At 41.7% G+C, this 19,470-nt stretch overlaps 1 protein-coding gene across 2 annotated transcripts in view; it reads right to left on the reverse strand.

Annotated features, from left to right (window-relative positions):
- The window catches only part of ARAF (A-Raf proto-oncogene, serine/threonine kinase), a 1,692,569-nt gene that overhangs the window by 240,994 nt on the left and 1,432,105 nt on the right, over window positions 1-19,470 (reverse strand). For both annotated transcript variants that reach the window (XM_044080303.1, XM_044080302.1), the window contains exon 12: window positions 6,672-6,803. In XM_044080303.1, coding sequence (XP_043936238.1) covers window positions 6,672-6,803 — 132 coding nt within the window. The remainder of the gene's footprint in view (window positions 1-6,671; window positions 6,804-19,470) is intronic.

A 19,470-nucleotide genomic window follows, 5' to 3' on the forward strand; every position in this document is an offset into this window, starting at 1 on the left:
AGATCTAAGGAGATCAGAAAAGCCTGAGTTAGGATGAAGGGTACAAGAGTCTGGAGTGACAGCATCTTGAAACAGGAAACCTTGAGAAAAGTGTTGAAGAGAGACAGATCCAGTGTAAGGCACCATTCTCATCCTCTTCTTGGCACAAGAAAAAGTTTGGAATAGGACCCTCTTCCCACATGCTGTTGTGGGACAGGTTTAATTGTGCCTTTGTGGTGCAAGGCTTGAATAATGGGAAGTAGGAGCTTACCTGAATTGCAGGTGGAAGAGGGATGCCCTTGAATGATGGAATTTCCTTCCAAGTCAATCTGCAGCCATGCTCAGTAATGGAAAGGAGCCCTTTGTCTATGGCTATACATTGCCAATTCCCCACAGATGGCGAGTCTTTTGGACATGGGGAGGGATGAACTGGGGGGGGGGCAAAGGTAATCAAGGTTGATTTGTCAGCATATGGAGGCCTCCAACATTTTAAGTCACTGTCTAGTTTACATTGAAAGCTGTTCCTAGGCATTTTCTTGGCCTTATGGAGAGGGGGGGTGTCTACACTCCCCGAGAGAGGGTGGCAGGGTAGTTTTCTCTGATATCTGGGTACTCAAGTGGGAACATTTGTCTGCAATCCTTCATAATTTTATCTTATTCTTGTACAGTTTTAAAAAAGCTGAATGGTTGACTGCATCAGGGACAAATAAAAGATCCCTATTCAAAGAAGAACCTAGTAGCTTGGCTTTGATGTCCTCAGGTAAGGATCGACAGTGAAGCCATGCATGCCTTCTGATAACAGAACTAGTAGCAGCTGCTCTGGAGGAAACTTCTACTGCATTATAGCTGCATTTGATGCTCTAGTCTTCTGTGAGGTCTGACAGCTACCATGGACATGGCATGCTGCTTAATGTCTGTCTCTTCTACAGAGGTCAATGTTTTATTTAAATGTCCCATAACAGACAGTAAATATTTAGCTATTTGGATCTGACAGTTCAGAGCTCTCAAAGCTAGAGTAGATGAGGCCTATACCTTTTTTTCCTAATCCATCCATTGTCCTGCTATCTTTACCAGACGGAAGGGTATTAGCAGCAGGTAGGAGCTTGGAGGGCTTATCTGTAGAAAAGGAAAAAAAAAAAAAACAGAAGGATACGGCAAACGGTTCTTACACAGAAACGTCATATCTTTAGGCACTCTGTAAAATCTATCAGGCCTTTTAAGGGCTGGTGGCTGTGAGTCAGAAACAACAGAAGTGGAGGCAAAGGCATCCAGGACAGGAGGGACTGAAGCAGATGTGGGGACTGCCTACCTCTAACAGGTTATAACACCTTTTTTGCGCATCTAAAACTTTAGATTCCCATTCAATATGCTTTTTCACATTAGAAATGGTTTCTCCAAAGTTTCATCTATAACAGAATCAAGGCAAGGGAGTCTTTAGTATCGGAGGCAACTTGGCCTGGGAAGTGAATCTGAGAAAATAGGCCAAAGAGTGTTCATCAGAATCAGATTCTGCCTCCTCAACCGCTGAGGATGATTCTAGATGCCTTTTGTGAGGGATAGTAGGAGCAGAATAGTCAAAGGATGGAGGTTTCAATGTCATGATGGCCTTGAACAGATGTTGAGAGAAATCTATCCACTCCTTTTCCCTAGATGTCAGAGGAAAGGAAACATTTTTAGTTTTCTGTTTTCTCTACTTCAGAGTGACACTCACTTTTACAACATGACGTGGCTCCAAGCACTGATGTACCTCAATAACTGATCCAGGTATCTGTTCTCTTCTTAATATTTCCAGAATACCTTCAGGTCTTTCAGAAATGAGTAGATAGAGTTCCCACGTCTCACCAACATTGGTAAAATCAGTTGTTTTGGACACCATACTAGCCTCCAGTGGAGGTGTGGTGCTGGGGCTCTGAAAAGGTGTCGAGTGTACTGCTGGTTCTGAAACCTCATCAGGTATGCTTAAATCTAAATGGGCAAGGATAATCTCTGTCGTAGGCCTCTTGAACTTTTTTGGGATAAGTGGGACATCATGGGTGGAAGGATCCACCATCTTAGCTTGGGTGAGGAGCTTAAAGAGCTGAGTTTCCAAGTAAGTGTTAAGAGATGAATGTCTCACAAACAAGATTTTAGGTACAAAGGAATGGCAAATATTGCAATTCTTATAACTGCACATGGCACCAAACTGAAAAGGTACTGGTAGCAGAGATCCTAGTAGGTAATCTGCCTACCACAATTGCACTTTCCCATCCTAGCTTATATCAAACAGTATAGCAAATACCAAGGCTATTTAAAAAAAAAAAAAAAAAAAAAAAAGGTAGGTTCCTGAGGCACTTATCTGAACCAGTGAAGGCCAATGGTACTAACAACCAAGCTTAAATCAGACCAACGGGTATGAGACCTGCAGTTGGACTGGAAACAAAATAGTCTGAGGTTTGACGCTCATACGTCTGCTTATGCACCCTTACATATGATTCTACTGAAGGTTTTGGCTTTTGTACCCCAGCTGGATGTTCAGGTTATTTGGCGAGATAACCCAAAAGTTACATCATTGTTGCAGCATTTCAAAGGAAAGACATCTGACCTTCATAGGCTTTTTCATCTGCCTCAGACCCTGTGGTGCCTGAATTCTCCCCCTGTAAAGGAGGTTGATCCTTCCTTGTTTAGTATGGTACCCTGACACATTAGATATATGTAATGCTGGTTGCTTCGATTTCAGGAAGGACATCAAGTCATGATTAAGTGAAAAAGTTATTTGGAAGAAGCTCAGGAAGTGGACGGAGCTGAGCTCCACTCTACCTCGTCTGCAGCAAGCTGGCAAGTGCTGGTTTGATCTTCTGTAATTTAGGCCTTAGTGACTTGGACTAATCTGCTTGAAGGTCTCAGAATAGAGAAGGGAGACCAAGACCTCTGCTCAGACCCCAGGAACCTCCTCAAAAATCAACAGTGAGGGAAAGATTCTGTGCTGATTTCATTATCTCTGAGAGTGAGGGCAAAGGCCCAAGGTGAGGCCTCTGCATCAGCATGCATGTCAGTGGCTTTAACAGAGCAGGGATGTGGGCAGCTGAAGGTGTGCTAGTCTAAACAATGGTCATGCCAGAGGCCTTGGTAAAAAAATAACTTTGAAAGCCGGGACTGCAAAAACACCTCACAGTGTTCAGAGTGAACTGGCCTAAGGAAAAGGCAAGCAATTCTGTTCTATAAGTTGGACCATAAGAATACATGTACACACAGTCATAAACCATTGCTCTTTGTCATAGATTAACATTAGACAACTGTCTAACAATGATCAGATTTGTTCAAGCACTTGCGGCACGTGTACCTTGCCCAGATTCAATGCACAGCACTGCAGCTCCTTGAGACTTTGATCCGATTGTTATAAACAGTAAATTGACGAGGACTTATGCCTTCCATGACATGACTCCCTTTTTGAGCCAATATGCATCTTTGTTTGCACTGGAAAATTCTCTTCTCCTATCAGATCCTTTAGAGAGGTACCCCAGAGTTTGAGCCATCTGCTCTCAGGCTGCTGTAACCCACTAGTATTTTTAACCAAAAGTAAAATCAGAAATATACAGGGACAATGATCCATTTCTGATCCCACAGATTGCACACAAATTGGTGGAAACTTTCTCATATGAAGCCTGACATGAGAGACCATTGTTTTTGGGTGGGCATATGACCCAGAAGTGCTAGAAAACTCCCTAATGGTAGACTCTTCTGGGATGCTGCCACTAAAACAAGGATGCCACATTCTGAATTGCTTCCATGTCTAGAAAGACTTATCTGTTGACTGGAATATACTACTGCTCCCAGAAATATCTTCCTTTGTGAAGAAATAATGTCTTCATTCTTTTTGTCTACTAGCAATAATACACAGCCTAAAACAGGATGAATAATCTTAAGATCATATCCTAACTACTACACAAACTAACTCTAACATGAGACAGCTGTTCCTTTATTTAAGATAATTTTGGCTGGGCAGGACACTTTGCCATTTGAAGTCTCATATAAGAGCAAAATGCAGAGGATATGCAATTTGCCTTTTTTTTCTTCACAGCTGACATCAAAAGTTCCCTGTAAAAGGAAGGGATGAACTAGCTAGAAGGGCTGCCATTTTGTGAATCTTTGAACTTCCAGTGCTTGCTCAGACTAAACAGATTCAGAGTGGGCCTCCAGTCCTTCTTTTAGTCTAATAACTTTTCATCCTCATACCATATACTAATGACTTTTCATGGGTATTCTAACAAATCCAACTAAAATGGTTAATGAAGAAAATCTCGCCTAATTAAGTTTCAAATTTGTGATTCACTTACAAAGCACAAAAAATAACAGTAAAATTTGGATCTTTGATCCTGTTAGGTCTCCCTGAAATTAAACTTTTCCCTTGTAGGGTAGGTGCATTTCCCTCCCTACTTTTACCACCATTGCCTGTCAATCAGATCAATTAGCCTCCTCCAGATCAATTAGCTCATGTACTCCACATCACTATGGCAGGCTGAACTAGAGAGGCCATTATTTAGACAGCCATCGGGGGCATTTTGAGGTTTTCCTATTTATTTATTTTTTGTCCCTGGTCTAGCTGCACATATCCAGTAAGGCATGAGGGAGAAAGTGTGCAGTGGGCTGTCTTCCAAGCATGTCCCCTCACTTTCAAAGGACCATTTCGTCAAACCAGCTCTATCAATGCCTCCTCCTGCAGAGCATAAGTATTGGCTGTGGCAAAGGTGAACAAATACCTTACATTTCCCTCACTCTCCCTTCTTCACTCACTTCCTTACTTCTTTCAATTTATCTCCCTTGAATTTCTCTCTACACCATAAGGCTGCTATTCTCTCACTTTGTATTGCAATTCCTGTTTGTATTACACTAACTTACCTTTAATTTCTCTACAATCTGGCTAAAATTTGTCTAACTATTAAATTAGTTTCATATAATGTGCATATATTCTTAACCAATGTTTTCATATTACGTCTAATATAGTATAATTATTTAAACTGTACTTGCTTTTTGTATTATTTTTAAAGATTGTAAAATTATTGTTCTTAAAATGTTTTGTAATACTTTGGAGCATTTCTCGCCGGGCCTCCACTGAAAATGGGCTCCTATCCAGTTGTACTTTCCCAGTAATCAAATGCCAATCAGTTCCCTTGGTCTCCACCTGAGAAAGTGCGCAGCCCATGTGCTCAAGTGCACACAAACCTTTCTCACCTCCAAGAGAGATGAGCAGACTGCACGCCTTCACCCACCCCCATCTCTCCTGGCTTCTTCAGTAATGGGTTGCTAATCATATCCCAGTCAACTGATTTGCAGTTAGGGCTCCATCACTCCACATCACAGAGTCAGGCAGAGTTAGTTGATGCTGCAAAAGGTTTCTTCTCACAATAAGAAGGACTGAATATTTAAAAGAGCCTGAAAATAAGTTGGAACATGCTGCTCCTGACCTACAATGATAATGTCTCCTTGAGAGACTGAACTTGTGACCCTGCAGCACTGTAACAGTTCTGAGTAAAACCCTTCCTTCACATCTTTATGATCCTTTTGTCTTAACAGCTAAGCCTTGGTTAGCAAGGTCTTGGAATCAATGATAGTCAACTGAGGAAAGATGATCTGAAAGGAATTCTTTTTGCAACCAGTTTTCAAAACTTCCTTCAACCACAAATTTGAGAAGATTCAGTTTCAAGTGTGTTGGCAATGAAACATTCTGCCAGCTACTAAATGGGTAGAATGAACAAACGGGATGAATATCAGATAGTGGGGGGAAGGATCACTGCTTCTGCAGAACTGGAGCAGTAGTACTGAATGAGTCAATTACAAGAACCGTATTCTGCAGAAGCTGCAAAAACAAAACAGTGAGAATTCTTTGCTTTTGACTCTAAACCCAAATGCTGCCTGCATCCCTACTGAAAGAAGCTGGCTGTTTCTAAGAACTTTGAAGAAAGGAGACATGCAGCTGCTTTAGAAACTTGTGTTCCAAGCCCTACACTTCCTGCATTCCTTGCTCTTGGGCAGGGATCTCTACATGAGCCTTCTGGATACTCCCTGGTTGGGCTTCCACTGCAAGTAAGTGCCACGTACTAAGTTAGGATTCAAGCTTGCCTCTCTGGATGACTGAATTGAAAGGATGACAGTTGCAATATTTCTGTGCATGGCACACTGCAACCTTTTAACATAAAAAGCTGTATCTGTGAAAATCTTTCATTATGATCCAATAATCAAAGCCACAAGTTAGAGAGCCTGTCCTTCACAGCATCAAATGGAAAACCTTCCAAAAGGTGGATACCAGCAGAAAATCTGAAATGAGCGAGTACCAAGAATTGCAGACTTATGGGGTGTGCATGCCCCATAAAATCTGAGTAAGACAGCAGCACATGAAAGTGTTTCTTTCAAAGTGGAGGGCTTTTCAGGGAATTAGCATTTCTTACTAGAAATAATCTCTTCATAAACATTTCTCAGAAAACTTTTAAGCTCTGTCAGCACTTTTACAACTATAAATGTACACAAAGGAATAACTTATGGTCATCACAGCTAGCAATTTTATAAGAGAAATGAGACATTCTCAATATCTTTTCTCTACCTATCCAACCCCATTATGCAAAATAAACATTCCAAAGGCAAGCAAATTCAGGGATCGAATCTTTCAGTTAAGAAAATGCTTAATAACAGTATACATAGTGAGGAAAAAGGCTCCCTACCTGATCTCTGTTATTTACATGTGAATAAGGCAATGTTCCAGTCATCAGTTCATACAAAACAACTCCATATCCATATACATCAGACTGGAAACTGTACGGGTTGCTATCTTGCATCCGAATCACTTCTGGGGCCTATAAGTACACAGTTTAAAGAAACATAGCACAAGTGATAAATATAATACATACTTAATACATTTTTAACATAAACATCTCTTGGTAAGCAATGCTTAAAATAAGGTAATTTATGAAATTTGTACATCTCTGAGGTACTACTGGGCACCATACTCTCAACATGCAAAAAAACTTGTCTTCAAACAGGCATAGACCTAGGAGTACAAACCAAAGCAAAGAAGACCAAGTATATTACTGTGTTCCTCTATTCAAAGGGAGGGAGGGAGGAAGGAAATTATCAGCTATGCCATTCCCAATCTTCCATCAAAACGAATGACTGCATCATGCACATTCTACAATGACATGATCAGCCAAAGGCTCCTCAATGTGGGCACCTCTCCACTTAAATTCATGGTCAGTACTGTATGCTACATGGTGATGGGAGAAATAGAAATGAGAAACACCGTAGGACTATAATATCTAATCAAATTATATGTCTTACTCTGCAGATCAAGATCTTTAATGACTTCAGGGTATGCTGACACATATAGGAAGTCCTCCAAACCCAGGAAAAAATTTTTGACCAAAAAAAAAATGCTGGCAGGGCAGGTATCAAGTAGCTTAGGAGAACACTGGATCACACAAGAAAATCATTTGTAAAATTTAAAACAGACCACTAGAATACAGCTATGTTTACAAGCTGATAAGTGTCCAAGAAGGTACTTACAAACACATGCCTAAATATAAAAGTGTACACTACTATCATGCAGCATAAACTCTATTGTTGCTTATGACCAATCTTCCTCTCCAGAGCATACACGCACTTATCTGTGCAGCAAAGGAAAGCACAAGCCGACCATGGATCCATGAAAGCCTCACTGGAGTGTACTCTTTGGAAGCAGTAAAGCTCTGAAGGGCTTCACACCAAAACTTGTCTTTTAGTCAGCCCAACTTACGCTGATTGACAGTTTCAGGAAAGTGGAAGGTGCCCTGAAGCTTTGGAAGCTGGCCAGTTATAGGTACTTACTGTAACATTAATGTTTTGACAGCATTTCAGTCAACATCAAGCACTGATTGAAACAGAAAAGGAAAGTACAGTTGTGTACCTACCATAAATGTAGATGTTAGAGTGTATTCACTGCTGCAGTCATTACTCTTGGGTTATCCTGCTGGCAGGCTACCCTCAGTCGGCCAGAATTCCAAAGTCTAGGTCCGACGTCGGTTGCTGTCGCCTCTTCCCTGATGTCAGTGCGCCAGGGGTAAATGAATGGTTTGGTTAAGGGCCACACTGGACATTACCTTAAGCATAAATGTCGGGTTCGTCCTCAGAGAAACCCTGTCTGGATGAAAAATGATAAAAGTTTCCACAGCCATGAGTGCCTGTAACTCTGAGACTCGTCTTGCAGAGGTTATTACTAGGAGCAGAGCTGTTTTCCAAGATAAGAACTTTAGTTCAGCTGTATTGGCTGGCTCAAAAGGCAGCAGTGTGAGTTTTTCCAGGACATAATTGAGGTCCCATGCAGGTATTGGTGCTCTCCTTGGAGGTCTTATGTTTTTGGCCCCTCTGAGGTACTGTCTTAACAGCGGATGTGAAAAAATTGGTGGTTCCGTACTGTAATGAGCTGAAATGGCAGAGGAATGGATTTTGATTGATGAAAAGGACAGGCCTTTGTCCAGCATCTCAGTTAGATATTGTAAAATCTGAGGAATATTTGGTACAACTGTGTCAATGCCTTGTGCCTAGTTAGAAGCACAGAATCTTTTCCATTTTTCAGAATAAGATTTCCTGGTACTGGGCCTCCTGTCCTCCAAAATAACATCCATCACTGCTTTAGAGAGAGGTGTGCTCTGAATGGCTACATTATCCGCCATGCTGCCAGATGTAGGGTTCTGAGCTGACTGTGCAGGATCTGATTGTTTTGTTGGGTCAGTAAATGAGGAATTAGAGGCAATGTCCAGTCTGGTGCAATCAGAATCATTTTTGGCTTCTCTTGTCTGACCTTTAGGAGTACCTTGGGGAGGAGAGGAAGAGGAGGAAAGGCATATACTGTTAGGGTTTTCCAGCTGAATGATAGAGCGTCCACTTTCCATGCTTGCTTGTGATACGTCCTTGTGCAGAATCTCTGTAGTTGGCAATTGTGAGGGGAGGCAAATAGATCTATGTCTGGGCATACCCATTTCTTTATTATCATGCTGAAGACTTGTGGATCCAGTTTCCACTCATGGGGATCTGTGAGGTTTCTGCTTAGTTCGTCTGCCAGAATATTTTTCTTTCCTGGCAGGAATTGTGCTTGCAGGTGTACTTGATAAGCCAATGCTGTGTCCCACAAGGTCATGGTTTGTCTGCAGAGGGGGTAGGAATAAGTGCCTCCCTGTTTGTTTATGTACCACATGACAGTAGTATTGTCCGTCCTTATCAGTAGTTGTCCTGGATGGAGCAGATCCTTGAAAGCTGTTAGGGCATTCTGAACAGCCAGCATCTCTTTTTGATTGATATGAAGGTGACTTTGGCTTGTGGGCCATGTGCCCTGAATAAATTTTCCTGCCATATGGGTCCCCCCAGGCATAATCTGAAGCATCTGTTGTTATTGACTGCCTGGCTGTGGGTAGGGTGAATGGCTGCCCCTTGTTGTGGTGACAGGCCTGTGCCCACCATCAAAACTCCTGTTGTAGGCAAGGAATGAGGGTAATTAATGTTTCCAGGCTGTGACAATGTTGAGTCCTAACACTTTTTAGATACCATTGTAGTTTCCTCATATGCAGTCTGGCATATGGAAATAGCAAAATGCAGGATGCCATGAAGCCCAAAGCCTGCAGAATTTTTCTTGCAAATAACTGGGTCTTTGTTGCCAACATCTTGAAGTAAGAAGTCAGTTGCCTTTGTTTGTCTGGCATGAGATAAGCCATCTGGGCAGTTGTATTTAAGCTTGCACCCAGGAATATTATCTCTTGAGAGGGTACTAGTTTTGATTTCTTTTCGTTTACTGTGTACCCTAGGCAAATAAGTAATCTTTTTACAAACGCCAGATGCCTTAGTAGAATGTCCTTGTTCTCTGCTTGAATAAGGCAGTCGTCCAAATAAGGATATATTTGAATTCCTCTGTCTGCAAAATGCAATTACTGGTGCCAGGCATTTTGTGAAAACTCTGAGCGCAGTAGATAAGCCAAAGGGCAGTACAGAGAATTGGTAGTGCATTGAACCAGCTAGGAATCTGAGGTATCTTCTGCAAGATTGTCTGATTGGAATATGCAGGTATGCTTCTTTAAGGTCCAAAGTTACAAGCCAAGCATTCTTGCCCAGCATGGGCAGAAGCTGCTGCAGAGTCAACATTTTGAATTTTGGAACGTCCAGGAATGTATTTAGAGTAGACAGGTCCAGTATTGGTCTCCAGGTGTTGTCTTTTCTGGGTACCAAGAAAAGTCTTGAGTAAAATCCTTGTCCCTGCTCTTGCTGTGGTAGTTGCTGAATGGCCCTCATGTCCATGAGGGATGAAACTTGTTTTTGTGACTCTGCCCATTGATTGTGTGGCAGGTTTGTCATACCTGTTGACCTCGGCAAGGTGTGAAAGTGGAACCTGTAGCTCTGGGACACTATATTTAAGACCATTTAATATGGGGGGCTCATGTTATTGATGAAAAGTATTTCATATTTTATGTTGCAGGCCTGTCATATTATAAGCTATGTTTAAATCTATGCTGTTGCTGTATGGATATTTTTGTTTATTATTTGTTGATATCATAGATATATTTTTTATATATATCTAAAATGAGTCTATTATTGTTTTTCAGTTTATTTATTTATTTTCTATTTTTTATTTGTGACCATTGGTTGCTCTGATGACATATGTCATGATCCCTCAATATTGTATTTTTGTACATTTTATATTGGAGGTTGCTCCGTCATTATATTTAAAAAAATTTTTTTTTTTTTTTTTTTTTCATTTCATTAATATTTATGAACCTGCTTGCCTTATTGGCTGTTGGTTTATATTTAAATGAGTGATGGTAAGGGACTTTTTGTTCTGTCCTACACTGAAGAAGGCAATTTTTGCCGAAACCGGTCTGTTTAGTATGTCTAATAAAGGATAACTGAACTCCATTCTGCCTTGCTGGTCCATTTGGTGCTTTGCTGTATTTGGTTCGGACCGTGCATTCCCCCTTGCAAGGGATTTTGTTGGTTCACACTATATTTAAGACCCATTTGTCCTGGGTGATCATGTGCCAATTTTGAGAAAAAAGTGCTAGTTTTCCCCCTAAGGGGGGTGCTGAAAGATAAGTGCTTGGAGCTGGTAGAGGAAAGTCATTGGGACTGTTTCCTGTATGGCTGTGTTTTGTCTTCTGCTTTTGGAGATAGAAGCGGCCCACTGTTTAGGCCTGTTATGAGCCTTGGGGCTGGGATCCGCCTCTGGGGCATCTGTATCTGCCTCTTTGTGGTCTGTCTGTCACTGGAAAGGACCAATTCTTTGTAGGCCAGTTCCTGCTAAATCTGGGTGGCTGCACCTGTAAGAAATCATTTACTGTTTGCATAGATTTCGCTTTGTCCTCCATTTTCTTCAACACCTCCTCTGCCTTAACACCAAATAAAGTATCATGCTGTAATGGAGCATCTAATAACTTTGCTTTAACATGATCAGGCAGATTCTGTTCCTTTAACCAAGCATGCCTCCTAATAACAGAACCCGTAACTGCAGCCCTGCAAGAGGCCTCCAGAGAATCAAAACCACATTGCAATGTATGCTTTCCCACTTTTTCAGTTGCATGCAATAAATCCTGCATTTCCTTATTTTTTGCACAATCAGAATTTGATAACATTTTCTCTTTTAGCATTGACAGTAACTATATTGCTGATACTTAAGCATATGAAATTGACAATTTAAAGCCCTCACAGCCAAAGTAGCAGAAGAGTAAACCTTTCCCCCCATCTGTCTAGTGCCCTTGAATCTCTTTCAGAGGGGATAGGTTTTTTTGCAGTAGAAACCTTGACCCCTTTGGGACCCTGAGAAATAGTTTCTGGGTCAGCAGCAGGGTTTTTATAAAGAAATTTATGTGAATCTGGAACCCTGTAGTATCTGTCTGGTTTAACAGGGGCAGGAGGTAAAGAATCAGGAGAAAGTCCGGACTCGGGGAAAATACATCATCTACAATGTCTAACACAGGAGGAACAGCCAAAGGCCTGTGCTGAGGTAGTAAAAGGAAATCTCTAAGTCTTTTCTTAGATTGTGAATAGTCCTGGCTCTCCCAGTGGAGGTGCACCCTCATGGTATGCAGGGTTTCCCCAAAAGAATAATCCTCAGGCGGTGAGGCTGAAGGGATAGATTCTTCAGCATCAGAATCCTCATAAGGAGGAAGAGAGTATTCCTGTTCAGAAGAGGAGTCAGAGGAAATGGAAACCTGATCTGAAGATTCATATTCTGTCTCTTGCCTAGGCCTCTTGTCAGGAGGGGGATGGGAACCCCTGATCAAGGTAATTAGGTCTTCGGCCATTTTGAGCATCTGCTTTTTAGGCATGGTAGTTTGTCCAGGAGAATGCTGTACTTGTTTCTTTGTCTTTAGAACTGCTTTAGTCTTCGCTTTGGAAGATGCAATAGGCTTTACATACAACTGTGTAGGTCTGAAAACACCCTCAGAAGCCGATGCCTGCTCAGCGGCTCCAGACCCATCTGAGGGAATAGTTTCCGAGTATCCAATACCTTGAGTATCCAGAGGCCTAGCTGGCTCCACATGGGAGTCGTCAACGGCCTGTGGCTCTGAGGTAGTGGGTGCCAGGGGCTGCAAAAGCGCCTCACTGAGAACTGGCGAACCGGCGACTGGCTTAGCGGAAGTCTCGTCGGTTTTTGACCTCTGATGCCTGTCCTTTTCTTTTTCCTTGCACTTTTTATAAACTGCGGTCATCGGCTGTTCCGACGGCATTATATAATTGAATCTTCTGCCAAAGTAATGAAAGGAAAATCGAACCAACGCTTAATAGTGCATTGGTTAAATCTAGCACAAAACTGACAGCTAGCAACATTATGATCAGGGCCTAGGCAAGGAATACAGTAAGAATGAAAATCCTTATGAGTTATTTGCTTCCCACAAGAAATACAATTGTTAACTTTTTCTGACATCGGTCTGGAGAAAGAAAAAAGTTTCCCCAACGGGGTACTTAGCTTTATTGAAGACTTCAGATCTGAAATTCGATTTCGAAAATCTCAGGAGTCGGCCAACCGGCACTTGCGAACTGCTTTTGCTTTGGGCACCGCGCGGCAAGAAAGACTGAAGAAAATGGCATCGGCTGCATCTTTTATACCCCTGGCAGACTGACGTCAGGGAAGAGGCGACAGCAACCAACGCCAGACCTAGACTTTGGAATTCAGGCTGACTGCGGGTGGCCTGCCAGCAGGATAACCCAAGTGTAATGACTGCAACAGTGAAACACGATGAACATCCCTATATGAACAGTTAGCACACACAGTAAAACTAAACAACCTACCAGAGTCTAGATGTAGAAAAGTATTCCCATTTTCAAAATAAGTGCAAACTGTACATTCCCTACAACTAGAAGTGTCTATCCTCTGTGAGATCACCTTTTTGGTTGATGTCTGATCATAACTTAACATACGTTTCAGATTCTTTTTATTCTTAAAAGATGGAACTATCCCAACAAGTTGTCTTGTCATTCACTATCAAGATATTCAAATTCTTCCTCACAATATTACAAATCTGACAGACATCTGATGTAAAAGTAACACATAATCTAGAACTACTATTTTGTGTGTGCCTAGCCAAGACAGTAGTAGAGGCAGGTAATACACAAATAAAACAAACTCCATTTATATGGTATACAGTAGAGGCAGGTAATACACAAATAAAAAAAACTCCATTTATATGGTATAAACATACATATAAATATTGCATCAGTGGGTATGGCCAATATCCTTGTATGCGTCTTAAATAGCATGAAGCATTACTTAGCAATATACCTCTAACAACTCTGTTCAATCTCAACCTCCATAGAAGGTTTTAAGGTTTTGTAGCAAGCAACAGCTACAGTCATTCTTCTGCATAAGGGAGGACCTGCCACAGACAAAGGCAATTACAGACCCATAAGTCTGACCAGCCTTATATGTAAAGCCATGGAAAGACTCATCATGGAATCAATCAATCAGGAGATACAGAACCTCAAAACCCTGGACCCGTCTCAGTTTAGATGCTTCAAGGGCAGGTCATGTTTACTCAACCTAGTGGATTTTTTTTGAAAAGGTCACCAAAGCAATGGATGAAGGCAAAAATGGTACACATCGCACATCTTGACTTGGCCAAAGCTTTTGACACAATCCCCCACTCAGTCATAGTAGAAAAGCTAAATTAACTGGGAATTAAACCCTTATGTCACCCACTGGATTGCCAAATGGCTCACACATAGGATGCAGATAATCAAAATGAGAACGTTACTTCCAACAAAGACACCAGTTACCAGTGGAGTCCCCCAGGGTTCTGTGCTAGGACCTCTCCTGTCTGGCATCTACTCCTCTGAAGTAAAGGCACCAAAGGGCTCTGGCTGACTAAGTTTGCAGATGACTGCAAGCTCGAGCAGTCAATGACTCCACAAATGACTTAGTGACCTTGCAGGAAGGTTTGCCTCAAATAAATAACTGGTGTTAAAATCATGCACTGAAACAAAATATCACAAAAATGCATTACTGTATCCTGTGGGATGTAATCTACACCAGGGAACTACCCACAGTGACAATATGACCCTAAGAGTTGACTCAGTTTTTTGGGATTTGGGACCTTATATGGGCAGTGACCTAACTTTTGAACAACATATGTCTACTTACAAGTCCTTCTATGCTGCACAGCTTATAAACAAAGGAATTGTGTCTACCTCTAGGGATGTCACTATCCCCATTTACTTGGCCGTCATTAGGTCAGTCTTTGAATATAATGTCTCCCTTTGGCAAGTATCTTTCCATGCACATGCAACAACTGGAACTTACACAGACACAACTACTTAAAAGGATACAAGGTCTAAACATCATGTCCTACACTGGCTGACTGAAAACCCTGTCACTATACTTTGTATCCTACAAACTTAAGAAGTGCCCTGTGTCTGGCGTATAAGGCATCCTCCAATCCATTACTGACAGATTTACTGCACATCAGCAAGTCAAATGGCATCAGAAAAACTTGATCTAGGCTTCTAAACCTCTTCTGCAACATCAACAGAATGGTTTGGAAGGACAGGTACATCTCGCAGAGGATTCCTCTGCTGTGTCCACATAAAGCAATGTTCATCCCTGTCCATATTCAGCTGCTACTTAGATATGTGGAGAGGAAGCAGAAAATTTACCCCAGGACTGCCCCCTGTACTACTAATGGACAGAGGCAGCTCCTAAATGCTTTATTCCATGCATTGGTTCCATCAAGTTACCTATGGTGTGATCCCTGTTATTCTCATTAGGTGTAACATAAAATAATTGACCGTGGGATGGGTAAGGCCAATGTATGGGATAAGGTTATTTTGAGAGAAAAAAATGGAAATTGGTTACGCTTATAATGGCCCAACAAGGTCAGCTAGACTAGTACATATACACACATGTATAGATATCAATCTAGCCACACACACACATACTGCTGCACTATATCCAGAAACCAGACTTGCCGACAGTGAACAAGATCTGATCTCATCCCCACCCAATTTACTCTGAACCATAAAGACTCCAGGAATGGAAGCTTAATACTTAAGCAGTTCACTGACTAATCACTGGAGAAGGCTTAAGACATGTAAGAAAGTATAAATGTGAATCCCCTATAGTCCTAGCACAGGGATTGATAGTTTGGCTTAAAATAATCTTAGATACCACTTTAGGTATAAAAGAAAGATTACTTCTTAAAGAAACCCTGCCATTTGGAAAGATGAGATGGACATGCTGAAATGGCTGATGAATAAACTTTGATAGAGGACTAAGGCAGACCACAGTATAGTAACTCACACAAATATTGTATTAAAAAACCAATACGTCTGAATGGGTGCTGGTTGTTTTGTTGCCACCAACTAGAAAAATTCTTCTACTTGCTTGGAGCAGGCTTTCTTTCTTCCATTAGTATTTACCTGCTGCATGACCTCAGAAAACTGGAGCCTAAATGGTATTAAGACCCTATCATCCAGACAGCTGAAGTTATTTGGAGTTGGGATGTATCCAACACCCCTGATCTTGTGCGAGTACATTCAGTCTCTGAAGAAGCTTGTGGTAATTTCCCTTACCCACTTCCAAAAGAAGGAAGAACCACTGCTGCCTGGGCCAGCAGGGAGTCACTATAATGATATTTGTGGACTCCTTTTGAGTCTTCATAAGTACCCTGGAAATCAGTGGAAAAGCACACCTTCATGTCCAAGGAAAAGAAAAGGCATCTGTCTTTCAGGTCTTCTTGCATGGAGTACTGGAACAGAAAGTTTGCCAGATGATTATTTAGTGAGAGGGCAAAAAGATCATTCTGAGGAATTCTCCACAGATGGATCAAATATTGGAAGACCTCCTGATTCAGTTTCCCTATGTGAGGATCTGCTTGGTCCTGCTCAGCTTGTCAGACATATGATTTTGCTCTGACAGAATGTAGGATACCTTTACAGTGAGATTGTGCTGTAAAGCTACATCCTATGCGAACATGGCTAGTCTGCATAGGGGTTAAGATCAGATTCCCCCTTGCTTGTGTACCACATCACTGTGGCATTCTCTGTAATTACTTGAAGTGGTCCTGGGGACCATATCTGATTCACAGCATTGGGAGCCTTTATTACAAGAATTAGCATCTCTTTGATGTTTTTGTGTTTTAGTCTTTCTTGTTCTAGAGACATTGTAATTTTATTCGCATTGACCCTGCTCTACAAGTAAAGTTGGAGGGGTCTGCTGTGAAAGACTGCTTGGAGCAGCAGGGGAGAATGGAAGACTGGATTCTGGGAAATTTGCAGTACCCACAGGTTCATAGAAGGTTACTAAGCTAATGGCTCCAGGACCCTTACAAGCCTAACCAAGTTCAACCCTTGTTCCCAAGAGTGTCTGTTTCAAGAAGACAATAAAAACAGCACGTATTGTCCTTGTCCAAGAGGGACACAGGTGAAACCCCCCAGGTGAATCTGCGTTTAATCATCCAAATTATGCTTAAACAGGGTCAACAAGGGGCTTTGTTTTTAACATGTTTTGGAAGGCTGCTCCAAAGGTGAAGCAACTCTGAGAGACAAATATGTCCTGCTAGCAAGTTCTGCTGATGTCACATACCAGGTTAAGGTCCTTAGAGCTAGTGACCTGTGTGCCATTTGGCTTGTGAATGCGCAGCACTTTCAATAAAGCAGCATCAGAGATTGCTTTATATGCACGGCACAGGTCGCCTCTAAGTAGTCTGTATGACACAGAGTAAAGTGACAGTGATTTCAGTCTGTCCTCATATGACAGATGCTGAAGACCCTGAATTTTCTTTGTAAGGAACCTTTGTGGTATCTCCAACTGATGCAGGAGGTTGGAAAGGTACATACAAAAGGAAACACTGTACTCTATTATTGGCCTGATGAGGGAAGAGTACAAGGAGGGTATCACATCTTTATTTCTGGAGGCAATACCCTTACTTATGAGATGAGTAATATAAAATGCCCTTTTTACCACTGTATCACTGTGGTGACGTGCTGATCAAAGGTAAGACTGCTGTCGACCTGTGTGCCCAGATCTCTCACCAATGAATGCATGCTTAGGGGTATTGCTATTAATGTGGCAGTTTGCAGGATCACCACCCTTGCCAAAGGGGATGATAACGTTTTTCTTTGCATAATCCCAGGCTAATCCCCCTCTACCTCTTACTGCCCTCCCAATCCCCTACTCTACCCTCTTCAGTCTTCCTTATCCCCCTGTACATCCTTTAACCTTCAAATCTTCATACCACCTCTCCCCTTCTCACGATCTAAACTGTCTATCCTAGTTCACAGTAAATCCTACCCTCACTATCAACATTCTGGCAAAGTACACTAACCACTTTTTCTACTAGTAATCTACTATTAACTCACACTTATGTTTTCGAAGTTTAGCTAAAACTACTGTGGACCTTTGGACCCTTACAGTCAACCTGTATTCAGCAAGGTCTTATCAAGCCTGTACTGTGCTAAGGCTCTCGTCAAAATGTTAATATGAGGAGCTTTACATATGACAACAAATATTAATGCCTCAGAAGTAATGAAACATACTAACAATCATGCTTTTGACCGTCAAGCTTAGCCTGCATTTATGATATTTATGTAAAGGCCAAACACATATTTTTTATTGCAAAAAATGTAATCAATCTGTGAATGTACGTAAAGGTGTAAATGTGCAGTTTTATACAGGTATAAATGTGAAGCTTTTCTCTCCAGGCCTCTGCTGAAAATGGGTAATGTGACCCAATCAGACTATCCCAGTAAACAAATGTCAAAAAAATAAATAAAATTAACTTTAAGACCATGACTTTGGTGCCAGTCATTAGTTTGTGCAAGTCCCTCTTTCAGGACATTGTTAGGGGACTCAATGACTGCTCCCAGTTTGCAGTCATCAGCAAACTTTGTCAGCCACAAGCCTACAGTTTTTGCCTGTACTTCAGAGAAATAGATTCCGAACAGTTGGGGTCCCAGAACCAATCCCTGTGAACATAACTAGTTACGGGTCTGCTGGAGGAGGTTGAGTCCCCTATTTTGACTTGATGAGTTCTATCAGTGAGGCGGTTTGCAACCCACCTGACATTACATGGGTTTATACCCATCTAGGTGAGTTTATCAATGATGCTGGAGAGGAAAACTGTGTCAAAGGCCTTGGTTAAGTCTAGACAGGCCATATGTATAGATTTACCCTCGTAAAGGACTTTGGTGATTGTCTGAAAGAAATCCACCAGGTTTAACAGGCGTGATCTCCCTTTGACAAAGCCAAACTGGGTGGGGGTCAAGCATTTCCTATACCTTTGTCGATAAGGTCCATGATGAGTCACTCCATGGCCTTGCAGATAAGGCTGGTCAAGCTGATGGGTCTACAATTCTCAGAGTCAGTGGATGCACCCCCTTTGTGCAAAGGGATGATGGTAGCGATTTTCCATACTGCTAGGATGAAGCCAGTGCTAAGGCTGTTACTGAAAAGAGTATCCAGTGGTGCTGCTAATTCCTGTTTTAACCCATGTAGGACACAGCCTGGGATGTTATCTAGTCCCATAGAGGCAGTGTTTTTGGTCTTGGAGAGAGCATTTAAGACCTGCTTCATGGATAAACTAGGTGGGTGACAGGTGGTAGTGATGCTTTGGGGCATGTGTGGCGGGGACAGAGAAGTGAAGTTTTCACTAAACCCGTCAGCCAACAGGTTAGCTATATCCACCGGTTCTGTATATACAGCAAAATTAAGTACAAGTTAATCACAAATCTGGGCCTTTCCTTTGAGGTTGCAGATGTAACTAAAGAACGCCTTCCCTTTTTACAAATCCCAGAAGTGGGACTTAAAAAGAAAATCAGTGTAGATGCCTTGACCAAAGAGATTTCAGATACCATTTTATCTTTCTCGTGTAAAGTCTTGCAAGAGGTATCATGAGAATCATGGAAGCCTTCAGACAAAAAAATCCTGAGGTATTCGCTTGCAATGACAGAAAAATGAGTAGAAAACCCTTGGAACAGATCTAAATATAGATCTATTTTTTTCCGGTGGAAGAA

Source organism: Protopterus annectens, chromosome 8.part0 (genome assembly GCF_019279795.1).
Source record: "Protopterus annectens isolate FY-2018-M chromosome 8.part0, PAN1.0, whole genome shotgun sequence".
Taxonomy (NCBI): domain Eukaryota; kingdom Metazoa; phylum Chordata; order Ceratodontiformes; family Protopteridae; genus Protopterus; species Protopterus annectens.